General features: G+C 43.7%; 1 protein-coding gene across 1 annotated transcript in view; it reads right to left on the bottom strand.

Annotated features, from left to right (window-relative positions):
- mtf1 (metal-regulatory transcription factor 1) overlaps positions 1–13,217 on the bottom strand; it is a 125,901-nt gene that overhangs the window by 29,195 nt on the left and 83,489 nt on the right. The window contains exon 6 of the mRNA XM_068011153.1: positions 5,014–5,147. Coding sequence (XP_067867254.1) covers positions 5,014–5,147 — 134 coding nt within the window. The remainder of the gene's footprint in view (positions 1–5,013; positions 5,148–13,217) is intronic.

Below are 13,217 nucleotides of genomic sequence, written 5' to 3'. Positions count from 1 at the left end.
ACTGGGGGGGGGGGGGGGGGGGGGGAAAGAGATGTTTACAGAGAAGTGACATGTCAAGATTTATGGTGGTTAGGAGGTTTCACGTTTGGGACATTGTTTTGGTTCAGTCAGGGTGTGGACAGAGTTGAAAACAGTTGGGTTTGTAGCCTACTGAAAAACACACAGCTCCTCTTTCTCTACCTCTTGGAAAAAAACTCTGCAAATCCAGTATGTGAGAGCTAAAACCCCTGATGCTGCATTTCACCTGAGACGCTTCTAGAAGGCCTGACAGATTAATTCGACACCGCCTCAAAAGAACTGCTCCAGAAAAGATCCCAGTGACCTGTCTACGTGTACTCGGATGCCAGACTGTATGCCATTTTTGGGACACAACGTATCTCATCCTTTTTCTACAAGAAAAAGTAAGTATTTGGCCAAAGTTTTTTTGTTTTTTTTGTAAAAGATCTCTACAGAGATAAAGTTCCTTTTCTTTGTTTTTTTTTCCGTGTACGCGCGTGATGGATATTTAAAAAAGGAACTTTCATATTTCTATCTGTGTGTTAATGCTGTGCCTCATTACTGGATAAGTCTTGATTTGTAGTAAACTTATAGTTTTGTTGTTTATTAAAGAAACCTGGTTGATGTATTTTATTCTGGGAGAAAGAGTAGAGTACATGATTGACCGTATGGGTAACTGGATAAACATTTGAATGGATGTTATGACCTGTGGAGAGGTGGAACTGGCGAAAGACAGTGCACTCCTCTCACCTTGGTCGTAACATATAATTGGGGAACTGTGTGTGGGATAACCCAAAGCCGACGATGTGCAATTGTAAGTGGGGTAACAATAATGGAAAAGAAAAGGAAAAACCAGGTTTCTTGTGCATTAAAGTTTATATTACTGAATGGATAGGTCAGTTGCTACAATCTTTTTGGAGAAGGTGGTTTATCCCAGAGTGATCTGAAAAGCTTAACAAGGCTCGGCTAAAGGAATTGGAAGAAATAGTGAAACCAGGAGCTAAGAAAGCAGACATAATTGAAGTAATAGCACAGCATTTGAAACTGAGAGAAGAAAAAGGCGATATAGATGGTAGTTCAGTCGAATTAGCTAGGATTCAGTTGCAGATGAAGTAGCTTGAACTGGAAAGGGAAAGAGAACTGGAAAAGAAAAAAACTGGAGCTTGAGCAGGGAAAAGAGATGAAAAAGTTGAACTACAATTTCAGAAAGTGAGCAGAGTAGCAGGAAAGAGAAAGAGGGAAAAAAAGGGAATTTGAATTAAAAAGGCTGGAACTAAGACAAAGGGATGGCCTTGACTGCAGTGAAAATTTTGGTGAGGAAAGAACTGACCCCAGCCCAGGACCCAGTGGACAACGGTTTAAATTTGTGGAAGCCCTCCGAAAATTTGAGGAAAGGGACATAGAGGCATTTTTCATTTCTTTTGAAAAGATAGCCAAACAGATGAAGTGGACGAAGGAAAATTGGACACTGCTTATGCAAAGCAGGTTGATGGGCAGAGCTCATGAAGTTTATGCCTTGCTTTCCTAGGAGGCTTCTGCAGATTATTTAGATTTTTTTAGATTTAGAGATACAGCACTGAAACAGGCCCTTCAGCCCGAGTCTGTGCCGACCATTAACCACCCATTTGTACTAATCCTACACTAATCCCATATTCCTACCACATCCTCACCTGTCCCTATATTCCCCTACCACCTAGCTATTCTAGGGGCAATTTATAATGGCCAATTTACCCATCAACCTGCAAGTCTTTTGGCTGTGGGAGGAAACCCAAGCAGACACAGGGAGAACTTGCAAACTCCACACAGGCAGTACCCAGAATTGAACCCGGGTTGCTGGAGCTGTGAGGCTGCGGTGCTAACCACTGCGCATTATGAGATGGCAACAAAGGCTATTCTTGCTGCCTATGTGTTAATCCCTGAAGCTTATAAGCAGAAATTTTGGAACCTCCAGAGACACAACCTGGGCAGACTTGTATAGAATTTGAGGGGGTAAAGCAAATTAATTTTGATTGTTGGATGCTGGCACTAAAAGGTAGAGGCCACGTATGAGAAACTTAGGTAAATAATTCTCCTGGAAGAATTTAAAAGTTCACTCCCTCCGTTAGTAAGAACCCATGTAGAGAACCAAAAGTTTTCAACAGCCAGACAGGCAGTGAGATGGCTGATGATTACAAGCTTGTCCACAAGCCCAATCCCTTTGTCTGTCATCCCCACAAACCCGAGAAATGATAGAAGGTGGGAGAATGAAAGGAAGGCAAGTATCTGGGAACAAGCAGCAACAGCTGGGAATGCCCCAGGATCTCCTCCTAAGGCCAGAAAGAAAGATGCTGATGGCGGAAGTGAGGTCAGAAAGCCCAAGTGTTACCATTGTCACAAGGTGGGACACTTTCGTGCAGAATGCTGGAAGTTGTGGGGTAAACCCATGGGACTTATTGGGGTGCAAAAGGTGTATGCAGAGAAAGGGACCCTGACTGAGTAGGACAGATCAGGCTGTAGCTGACTGCAGCTGTAAGGCCAAATGCAAAAACCGCTGAGAGTGAGGGGGACGTGAACAAGATACCTGAGTGTTATAGGGAATTCTTGTCAAAAAGGAAAAGTAACTCCTCATCCCTCAAGTGAGGCAGGTAAACCTATATTTATACTTGGGGATACAGGAGCCACCCAAACTCTTTTCTTGGGGAAAGGCATAACTTTTCCACCAGAAAATGCACTGAATGCCAAGGTTTTAGGCGAATGTTATCGGCGGGGAGTATACACCCGTACCTCTGTATCGGATGCGCCTAGAGTCTGACCTAATGTCTGGAACAGTAACCGTGGGAGTTGTTCACAGTTTGCCTGTAGACGGATTTGACCGACTCCTGGGGAATGATTTGGCCAGAGCGAAGGTAGTAGCTTCTCCAGTAGTCACAGAAAGACCAAGTGAAGTCAAGGAGACAGAACAGTTGCAGGAAAAGGTTCCAGGAATTTTTCCTTCATGCATAGTGACCCAAGCAATGGCTAACTAAATTCCATTGTCAGAGGTAAAAACGGCACCACAGACAGAGAGTCGAATATTTGGGGATTTGGATAATCCAAAGGAAATGTTCACTCAGTCTTCTCTGATCAAGGCTCAGCAAGCCAATCCAAAATTAAATAAAGTGGCATAATCGGCTCTAATGGAAACAAAGAAAAAGGGAGTCCTGGAAGGCTACTATATTAAAAATGGGATTCTGATGAGGTCTGCGGACAAAGAATGGACGGTTGTTCACCAGTTAGTGGTACCGCTCAAGTGTCGCCAGGAACCATTAAGGATAGCCCATGAAATTCCTATGGCGGGACATGTGGGGATCCAGAAGACCCTATTATGTCTAGGTAGACATTTTTACTGGCCAGGACGTTTCCGAGGATGTGGTACAGTTTTGTAAAACATGCCAAATGTGCCAGATTGTAGGAAAACCACAACCTGCCATAAAACTGGCACCTCTAATTCACATACCAGTTTTTGGGAACCATTTAGTAGGGTGTGGGTAGACTGTGCAGGACCTTTACTGAAAACAATAGGACACCAATATAGCTATCTATCACACTATCATGGATATGGCTACTCGCTTCCCAGAGGTCATTCCCTTGAGAACAGTTTCTGCTAAGGTAGTGGTAGTGAAGTTAACCCAATTCTTCACTAGATATGGATTACCAATGGAGAACCAGTTGGATCAAGGTTCCAAATTTATGTCTAAAATTTTTCAGAAAGTTATGAGTAATCTGGGTATGTGAGTAATCTGGTTGTAACACAGTTAAAGTCCTCAGCATACCACCCAAACACAAGGGGCTTTAGAACAGTACCATCAGACCCTCAAAATGACAATCAGGGCATATTGTCATGACTATCCCCATGATTGGGATAAAGAGCCTGAATTTCTTTTGCCACTAGGGATTCACCTACTGAATCTACCAGTTTTAGTCCTTTTAAATTAGTTTATAAACATGAGATAAGAGGTCCTCTAAAACTAATCAAAGAAAGGTTTTCAAAACAGACTAATCCCTGGGATAGCGCAGAAACTGGGCCTGTACTCTCTAGAGTTTCGAAGAATGAGAGGTGATCTCATTGAAACTTACAAAATTCTTACAAGGTGTGACTGGGTAGATGTGGATAGGACATTTCCTCTGGCTCGTGAGTCTAAACCAGGATACAGAGTCTCAGAATAAGGGGCAGACCATTTAAGACCGAAATGAGGAGGAATTTCTTCACTCAGGGTGGTGAATCTGTGGAATTCTCTACCCCAGAAGGGATCAAGGGATATGAGGATAGTAGGGACAAATGGCGTAGAGGTAGATGATCAGCCATGATCTGTTTGAATGGCAGAGCAGGCTCGTTGTGCCGAATGGCCTGCTCCTGCCCCTAATTCCTATGATCCAATGATGAGGAAAGGTTGAGCAGTTTGGGCCTATACCAATTGGAGTTTAGAAGGAGAGGTGATCATATTGAAACATATAAAATCCTGAGGAGAGGTGAAAGGGTGGATACTGGGAGGATGTTTCCCCTTGTGGGGGAGGCAACAACTAGGAGACACAGTTTCAAAATTAGGGGTCGTCCGTTTAAGACTGAGATGAGGAGAAATTTTCTCTGAGGTGTGTTAGTGTGCAATTCTCTTCCCCAGAGAGTAGTGGCGGATGGGTCATTGAATATATTCAAGGCTGAGTTAGATTTCTGATTGACAAGGGAATCAACGGTTATGGGGAGCAGACAGGAAAGTGGAGCTGAGACCACAATCAGACCAGCCATGATTTTATCAAATGCTAGAGTTAGCTCGAGGGGCTAAGTGGCCTACTCCTCCTAATTCTTGTGTTCTCGAAAACGATGCTTTTCTACTATCTCACTGACTCAACCTCCCCAATAACTAAGTGGCTCAAATATGAACCCATTACTCCATTTTAGATGATTTCCATGTGCAAGGTGAATGCCTGATCAGATAGCTGCGAGCGTACTCTAACCATTGGCACAGAGTTCCCAAGGAATGCCTGTATGCAGATACTAACCTCATTCATGGAACTCTGATGCGATACAATAAATGGGTTCTCTTTGTCATGGGCCTTCATGTGACTCTTGAGACTATACTGTGTGCTGAAAGTCTTCTCGCAGCCATCACTAGGGCACAAGAAGGGCCGCTCACCTGTAACAGCACAACAGCAATTTGGTTTTAAAATCCCATCACCAAATTCACACATCAGATTCCATCACAAGAGACAAAATATAGTTGGTTATAAAAACATTTGCAATGGTATTTGCACAAACAAGTACATTTAATTTCAAATGAAGGCAACTATGCTTGGTATTTTTAAGGAATATATAGGAATGAATCACATTCCAGCTCCTTCTGACATTCCTACTGGGTACAGTACCATAGAAGATATGTTACTGGACTAGTAATCCCAAGGCTGGACTAATGATCTGGAGACACGAATTCTAATCCCACCACAGCAGCTAGGAAATTTAAATTCAGTTAATTCAATAAAATCTGGAATAAAAAGCTAATATCAGTAATGGTGACCATGAAATGACCAGATTCATTTAATGGAATCTTGGAATGGTTACAACACAGAAGGCGACCATTTAGCCCATCAAGTCTGCACTAGAAGAGCAATTCAGCTAGTCGAGGGGTCGGCAACCCGCAGCTCCTTAACAACCCATTTGCAGATCCCAATCTTTATCGGCCGGTTCTCATTTTCGTGGAAAAAAATCTAGAAATATTAAGTCAATGTCAACTCAAAGAACTAGAAGGTAACAATTTTCCCATTGAGTTATTTCATCAATGAAAAGTTTAGATCTTATGCCGTTGGGATTAAAAATGGCATAAGTTTTTTTGGAAAATAAATCGTAATGGTCATCTTTTAAAAAATAAATTCTATGTTTGGAATGCTCTTAATACAGGCTTCTAGTTATTGACAGTTTATCCCATTATTCAATCTATAGTTGGTTGAAAAATTTAGCTTTCAATTTGTTAATGCTAGAATTCACTAAATTATATAAAGGATATTATGGGAAATAAAAGCAAAATACTGCGGATGCTGGAAATCTGAAGCAAAAACAAGAAATGCTGGATTCACTCAGCAGGTCTGGCAGCATCTGTGGAAAGAGAAGCAGAGTTAACGTTTCGGGTCAGTGACCCTTCTTCGGAACTCTGGAGTTCCGAAGAAGGGTCACTGACCCGAAACGTTAACTCTGCTTCTCTTTCCACAGATGCTGCCAGACCTGCTGAGTGAATCCAGCATTTCTTGATATTATGGGAAATACTGGTGTTGGCAATTGTTTTCACTTGTTGAGCAAAGAAAGAGCAACGTTTTTATTCTGGGAATCAATTATAATAAACTTCACAGTTTTAAATGCCTTTCTTAATGAAAAGCGGCATTGTGCTTGAAATAAACCTGTACGGATATGTCTACACAATAGTTACAGATAGGTCCTTGGATTTGTGGATCAGGTTTTATGGTTGTGTCATGCAGACCACCCTTCACCAGCCAAGAATGAGGCTAATTAATTTTGTCATATGAACATTGATTTTAAACGATTGCTGGAACAAGGAAATGACTTGTTAAACAGATCAGCCATGGCTGTAAAAAAAAAATTGCATACTAACAGATAGTGCAAGGACTTGTACCCCCCCCCCACCTTTAGAATTGTATCTTTTACTTTATATTGCCTCTCCTCGTTCTTCCTACTAAAATGAATCACATTTCTCTGCATTAAATTTTATCTGCCACGTGTCCACCCATTCCACCAGCCTATGTCCTCTTGAAGTCTATCACTATCCACAGAGTTTACTATACTTCCAAATTTTCTATCAGCTGCAAATTGTGCCCTGTACACCAAGACTAAGTCATTAATATAGATCATGAAAAGCAGTGGTCCTAGTATTGACCCCTGGGCACATCACTATATATCTTCCTCCAGGCCGAAACACAACTATTTACGACTGTTCTGATGCAGGATCACTGACCTGAAACGTTAAGTATGCTTCTCTCTCCACAGATGCTGCCAGGCCTGCCAAGTATTTCCAGCATTTCTTGTTTTTATTTCAGATTTCCAGCATCTGCAATATTTTGCTTTCATTTACTACTTTTTCTTGTTTCTCAACTTTGTATCTGTGCTGCCACTGTCCCATTTATTCCATGGCCCTCAGATTTGCTGACAAGCCTATTACGTGGCATCTAATCAAAACACTTTTCGGAAGTCTACATATACCACATCAACCGCACTAACCTCAGCAATACTCTTATCTCCTCAAAAAACTCTCAACTTGGTGAAACACTATTAGTCTTTAACAAATCCGTGTCGGCGTTTCTTAATTAATCTACCATTGTCTAAGCAACTTTGTTTTATTCATTTGGGCACGTGGGCATCACTGGCTATGCCAACATTTATTGCCGATCCCCAATTGCCCTCGAGAAGGTGGTGGTGAGCTGCTTTCTTGAATCGCTGCAGTCCATGTGGGGTAGGTCCACCACAGGGTTGGTGGGAAGGGAGTTCCAGAATTTTGACTCAGCAACAGTGAAGGATTGGCAATATAGTTCCAAGTCAGGATGGTGTGTGGCTTGGAGGGGAACTTGCAGTTGGTGGTGTTCGCATACATTTGCTGCCCTTGTCCTTCTAGGTGGTAGAGGCCATAGGTTTGGAAGGTGCTGTCGAAGGAGGCTTGTTAAGTTACTGTAGTGCATCTTGTAGATGGCACACACTGCTGCCACTGTGTGTCAGTGGTAGATGGAATGAATATTGAAAGTGGTGGATGGTTGCCACTCAAGCAGGCTGCTTTGTCCCGGATGGTGTCAAGCTTGAGCATTTTTGCAGCTGCACACATTCAGGCAAGTTGAGAGTATTCCACAACACTCCTGATTTGCGCCTTGTAGATTGTGGACAGGCATTGAGGAGTCAGGAGGCAACTTACTCGCTGAAGAATCCCAGCTTTTGACCTGACCTTGCAGCCATAGCATTCATGTGGCTGGTCCAGTTCAGTTTCTGGTCAATGGTAACCCCCAGGATGCTGATAGTGGGGGATTCAATGATGGCAATGCCACTGAATGTCAAGGGGAGATGGTTAGATTCTCTCTAGCTTGAGATAGTCATTGTCTGGCACTTATGTGGCTGAAATGTTGCTTCCACTTATTAGTCCACACCTGGATGTTGTCCAGGTCTTGCTGCATATGGACATGGCTACTTCAGTATCTGAGGAGTCACGAATGATGCTGGACATTGTGCAATCATCAGCGAATATCCTCACTTCGGACCTTATGATGGAGGGAAGGTCATTGATGAAGCAGCTGAAGATGGTTGGGCCTAGGACACTACCCTGAGGAACTCATACAGTAATGTCCTGCAACTGAGACGATTGACCTCCAACAACCACAACCATCTGCCTTTGTGCTAGGTATGACTCCAACCAGTGCGGAGTTTTCCCGAATTCCCATTGATTCCAGTTTTGCTAGGGCTCCTTATGCCATACTCTGTCAAATACACCTTGATGTCAAGGGCAGTCACTCTCACCTCACCTCTGGAGTTCAGCTCTTTTGTCCATGGTTGGACCAAGGCTGTAATGAGGTCAGGAGCAGAGTGGCCCTGGCAGAACCCAAACTGAGTGTCTGTGAGCTGGTTATTGCTGAGCAAGTGCCACTTGAAAGCACTGTTGACGACCCCTTCCATTTACTGATGATCGGGAGTAGACTTCTTTGGCCTCCTTGTCTCGAGAGACAATGGATAAACGCCTGGAGCTGGTCAGTGAAGCAGTGCCTGGAGTGGCTATAAAGGCCAATTCTAGAGTGACAGACTCTTCCACAGGTGCTGCAGATAAAATTGGTTGTCGGGGTTGTTAGACAGTTGGCTCTCGCCTTGTGCTTCTGTCTTTTTTCCTGCCAATTGCTAAGTCTCTTCGACTCGCCACACTTCAGCCCCGCCTTTATGGCGGCCCGACAGCTCTGGTGTCCACTGACAACTGACTCCCACGACTTGTGATCAATATCACAGGACTTCATGTCGCATTTGCAGACGTCTTTAAAGCGGAGACATGGATGGCCGGTGGGTCCGATACCAGTAGCTTTTGTGTTCCATGTCAGTGCGCCATTTTCCCACACTCTTGACCAGTCTGGACATGGCAGTGGAAGCCTTTCCCATGCGCCTGTTGATTTCTGCATCGAGAGACAGGTTACTGGTGATAGTTGAGTCAAGGTAGGTGAACTCTTGAACCACTTCCAGAGCGTGGTCACCAATATTGATGGATGGAGCATTTCTGACGTCCTGTCCCATGATATCAGCGTAGACTGATAGGACGGCAGTTGGCCAGGTTGGATGTGCACAGGACATTTTATTTATTTATTTAGAGATACAGCACTGAAACAGGCCTTTCGGCCTGAGTCTGTGCCGACCATTGTCCACACATTTATACTAATCCTACATTAATCCCATATTGCTACCACATCCCCACCTTCCCTCAATTCCACTCCCACCTACCTACACTAGGGGCAATTTATAATGGCCAACTTACCTATCAACCTGCAAGTCTTTGGCTGTGGGAGGAAACCAGCACACCCGGCGAAAACCCACATGGTCACAGGGAGAACTTGCAAACTCCGCACAGGCAGTACCCAGAATCGAACCCAGGTTGCTGGAGCTGTGAGGCTGTGGTGCTAACCACTGCGCCAACCATATATACCTGGGCAATTTTCCACATTGATGCAAGTGTTGTCGCTGTACTGTAACAGCTTGGCTAGGAGCGCGACTAATTCTGGAGCACAAGTCTTCAATGGGCCCATAGCCTTTGCAGTATGCAGTGCCTTCAGCCATTTCTTGATATCATGTGGAGTAAACCGGATTGGCTGAACTCTGGCATCTGCAATGCTGGGGACCTCAGAAGGAGGCTGAGATGAATCATACACTTCTGGCTGAAGATGGATGCAAATGCTTCAGCTTTGTCTTTTGCACTGATGTGCTGTGCTCCCCCTATCATTGAGGACAGGGGATGTTTGTGGAGCCGCCTTCTCCTGTCAGTTGTTTAATTGTCCACCACCATTCACGACTGGATGTTGTAGGACTGCAGAGCTTAGGTCTGATCCGCTAGTCGTGGGATCACTCAGCCTAGTCTATTGCATGCCAGTTCCGCTGTTTGGCATGCAAGTAGCCCTGTGTTGTAACTTCACTCAGCTGTCACCTCATTTTTGGGTATACCCTCCTGCACTCTTCACTGAACCAGTGTTGGTCCCCCAGCTTGGTAATGGTAGACTGCGGGATATGTCGAGCCATAAGGTTACAGATTGTGGTTGAATTCAATTCTGCTGCTGCTGATGGCCCACAGCACCTCATGGACGCCCAGTTTAGAGTTGCTGGATCTGTTCAAAATCTATGCCATTTAGCACCATGGTATTGCCACACAACATGGTGGGTACCCCTCAGTGCGAAGACGTCATCTCAAGAACTGCGCAGTGGTCACTCCGACCAATACCGTCATGGACAGATGCATCTGCGACAGGTAGATTGGCGAGGACGCAGTCAGGTAGGCTTTTCCCTCTTGGTTGGTTCCCTCACCAACTGCCCCAGAGTCAATCTAGCAGTTATGTCCTTTCGGACTTAGCCAGCTCAGTCTGTAGTGGTGCTCCGGACATTGAAGTCTCCCATCCAGAGTACATTTTGTGCCCTTGCTATCAGTATTTCTTCCAATTGGTGTTCAACATGGAGAAGCACTGATTCAATAACCGAGGTGGGGGTGGTAGGCATTAATCAGTAGGAGGTTTCCTTCCCCATGTTTGACCTGATGCCATGAGACTTCATGGGGTCCGGAGCCCATGTTGTGGATTCCTAGGGCAACTCCCTCCCAACTATATACCACTATACTGCCAGTGGGATAGGTCATACCCAGGGATGGTGGTCCTGAAAGCAGAGTTTATGAAATAGGAAAGAAATTAAAAAGCAGGACCTCAAAAGCAGTAATCCCAGGATTACTCCCAGTGCCATCTGCCAGTGAGCTTAGGAATAGGAGGATTAAGTGATTTAACACAAGGCTGGAGATTTGGTGCAGGATGGAGGGCATCAGATTTCTGAGGCATTGGGATCTGTTCTGAGGTAGATGGGACCTGTACAAGATGGACAGGTTGCACCTTAGCAAGGAGATTTGCCCGTGCTGTTGGGGAGGGTTTAAAACTAAACTGTCAGGGGGTTGGGAACCCAAGAGGTAGCTCAGATTGGAGGGATGCAAAACTGTTAACAGGAAGTAGAGAAGTAGTAAGCAAAATTGAAAGGCAGACAAGACCAAGACAAAAATCAAATAGGATTTGAATGTGGAATAATGTTAAAAAGACAAAGTTAAGGGCACTCTATCTGAATGCACGCAGCATTCGCAATAAGGTAGATTATTTGAAAGCACAAATAGAGGTAAATGGGTAGGATTTAATTGCCATTATGGACACATGGTTACAGGGTGACCAGGACAGGGAACTGAATATTCAGGGATATTCGTCATTTAGGAGGGATAGGCGGAGGGGAAAAGGAGGTTGGGTAGCGCTGTTAACAAGGGATGAGATCAGTACATTAGTGAGAGGGGATCTTTGATCGAAGCAGCAAGCTATACAGTGAGTGGAGCTAAGCAGCAGCAAGGGGCAGCAAACATTAGTGGGAGTTGTTTACAGACCACCAAACTGTAGTGGTAATGTTGGGCACAGTAGAAATCAGGAAATTAGAGGTGCACGTAGCATGGGCAATACAGTAATAATGAGTGACATCAATTTACATTTGGAGTCAGTAAACCTACTTAGTACTAACACTTGGAGGATGAACTCCTAGAGTGTGCACAAGATGGGTTTCTGGAGCAGTATATTGAAGAACCAACTAGGGATCAGGCTATTTTAGATCTAATATTATGCAATGAGAAAGGGCTAATTCATAACCTTGCTGTAAAGCAGCCTTTAGGAAATAGTGACCACAATATGATAGAATTCTAAATTAAGCTTGAAAGAGATACAATTGATTCTGAAACTAGGGTCTTAAATTTGAACAAGGGAAAATATGAAGATATGAGGGGCAAGTTGGCTATAGTGGATTGGGAAAATACATTAAAAGATTTGACAATAGACAGGCAATGGCTAGTATTTAAAGTAGTATTACATGGTTTACAACAAATATACATTCCTCTAAGACACAAAAACCCAACAGGAAAGGTGAATCAACTGTGGCTAACAAAAGTAGTTAAGGATTACATTAGGTCAAAGGAAGTGGCTTACAACGTCGCCAGAAAAAGTAGTAAGCCTGAGGATTGGGAGCAATTTACAGTCCAATGAAAGAAGACCAAGAAACTGATTTAAAAAAAAAAGGGAAACAAGATTATGAATGTAAGCTAGCTAGAAACAAAGGCAGACTGTAAAAGCTTCTTTAGTACGTGAAAAGGAAACGATTAGCAAGGACAAATGTGGGTCCATTGTAGGCGGAAACAGGAGAGTTTGTGGTGGAGAATGAGGAAATGGTGGAGAGACTAAACAATTACTTTGTGTCCGTCTTCACAGAGGAAGACACAGAAAATCTCCTAGAAATACTAGGGAACCAAGGGACTTGTAAAAATGAGGAACTGAAAGTAATTAGTATCAAGAAAGAGGTAGTAGTCAAAAAATTAATTCAATTGAAAGTTGATAAATCCTCTGGACCAGATGAGCTGCATCCCAGAGTATTAAAAGAGGTGGCTATAGAGATAATGGATGCATTGGTGGTTACCCTTCAAAATTCTACAGATTCTGGAAGGGTTCCTGCAGAATGAAGTAGCAAATGTAACCCTGCTATTTAACAAGGGAGCGAGAGAGAAAATTGAGAACTACAGACCTGATAGTTTCACATCAGTAGTAGGTAAATTGTTAAAATCTATTTTAAGGGATGCGATAACTGGATACTTGGAAAATTTTGATATGATCGGTTTTTTTAATGATGTTACTTGCAACATAGATGAAGCAGAACCAGTGACTGTGGTGTATTTGGATTTTCAGAAGGCTTTTGACAAGGCTCCACACGAGAGATTAGTAAACAAAATTGGAGCACATGGCATTGGGCGTAATATGCTGCCATGGATTGAGAATTGGTTAACAGACAAAGCAGAGAATAGGAATCACTGGGTCATTCTCAGAATGGCAGGCTGTAACGGGGGGGGGGGGGCGGTACCACAAGGATCAGTGCTTGGGCCGCAGCTGTTCACAATCTATATAAATGATTTGGACGTGGGGAC

The sequence above is a fragment of the Heterodontus francisci genome, chromosome 31 (assembly GCF_036365525.1).
Source record: "Heterodontus francisci isolate sHetFra1 chromosome 31, sHetFra1.hap1, whole genome shotgun sequence".
Taxonomy (NCBI): domain Eukaryota; kingdom Metazoa; phylum Chordata; class Chondrichthyes; order Heterodontiformes; family Heterodontidae; genus Heterodontus; species Heterodontus francisci.
Note: the sequence above shows the minus strand (reverse complement) of the source record. Positions and strands in the feature narration are given on the sequence as shown.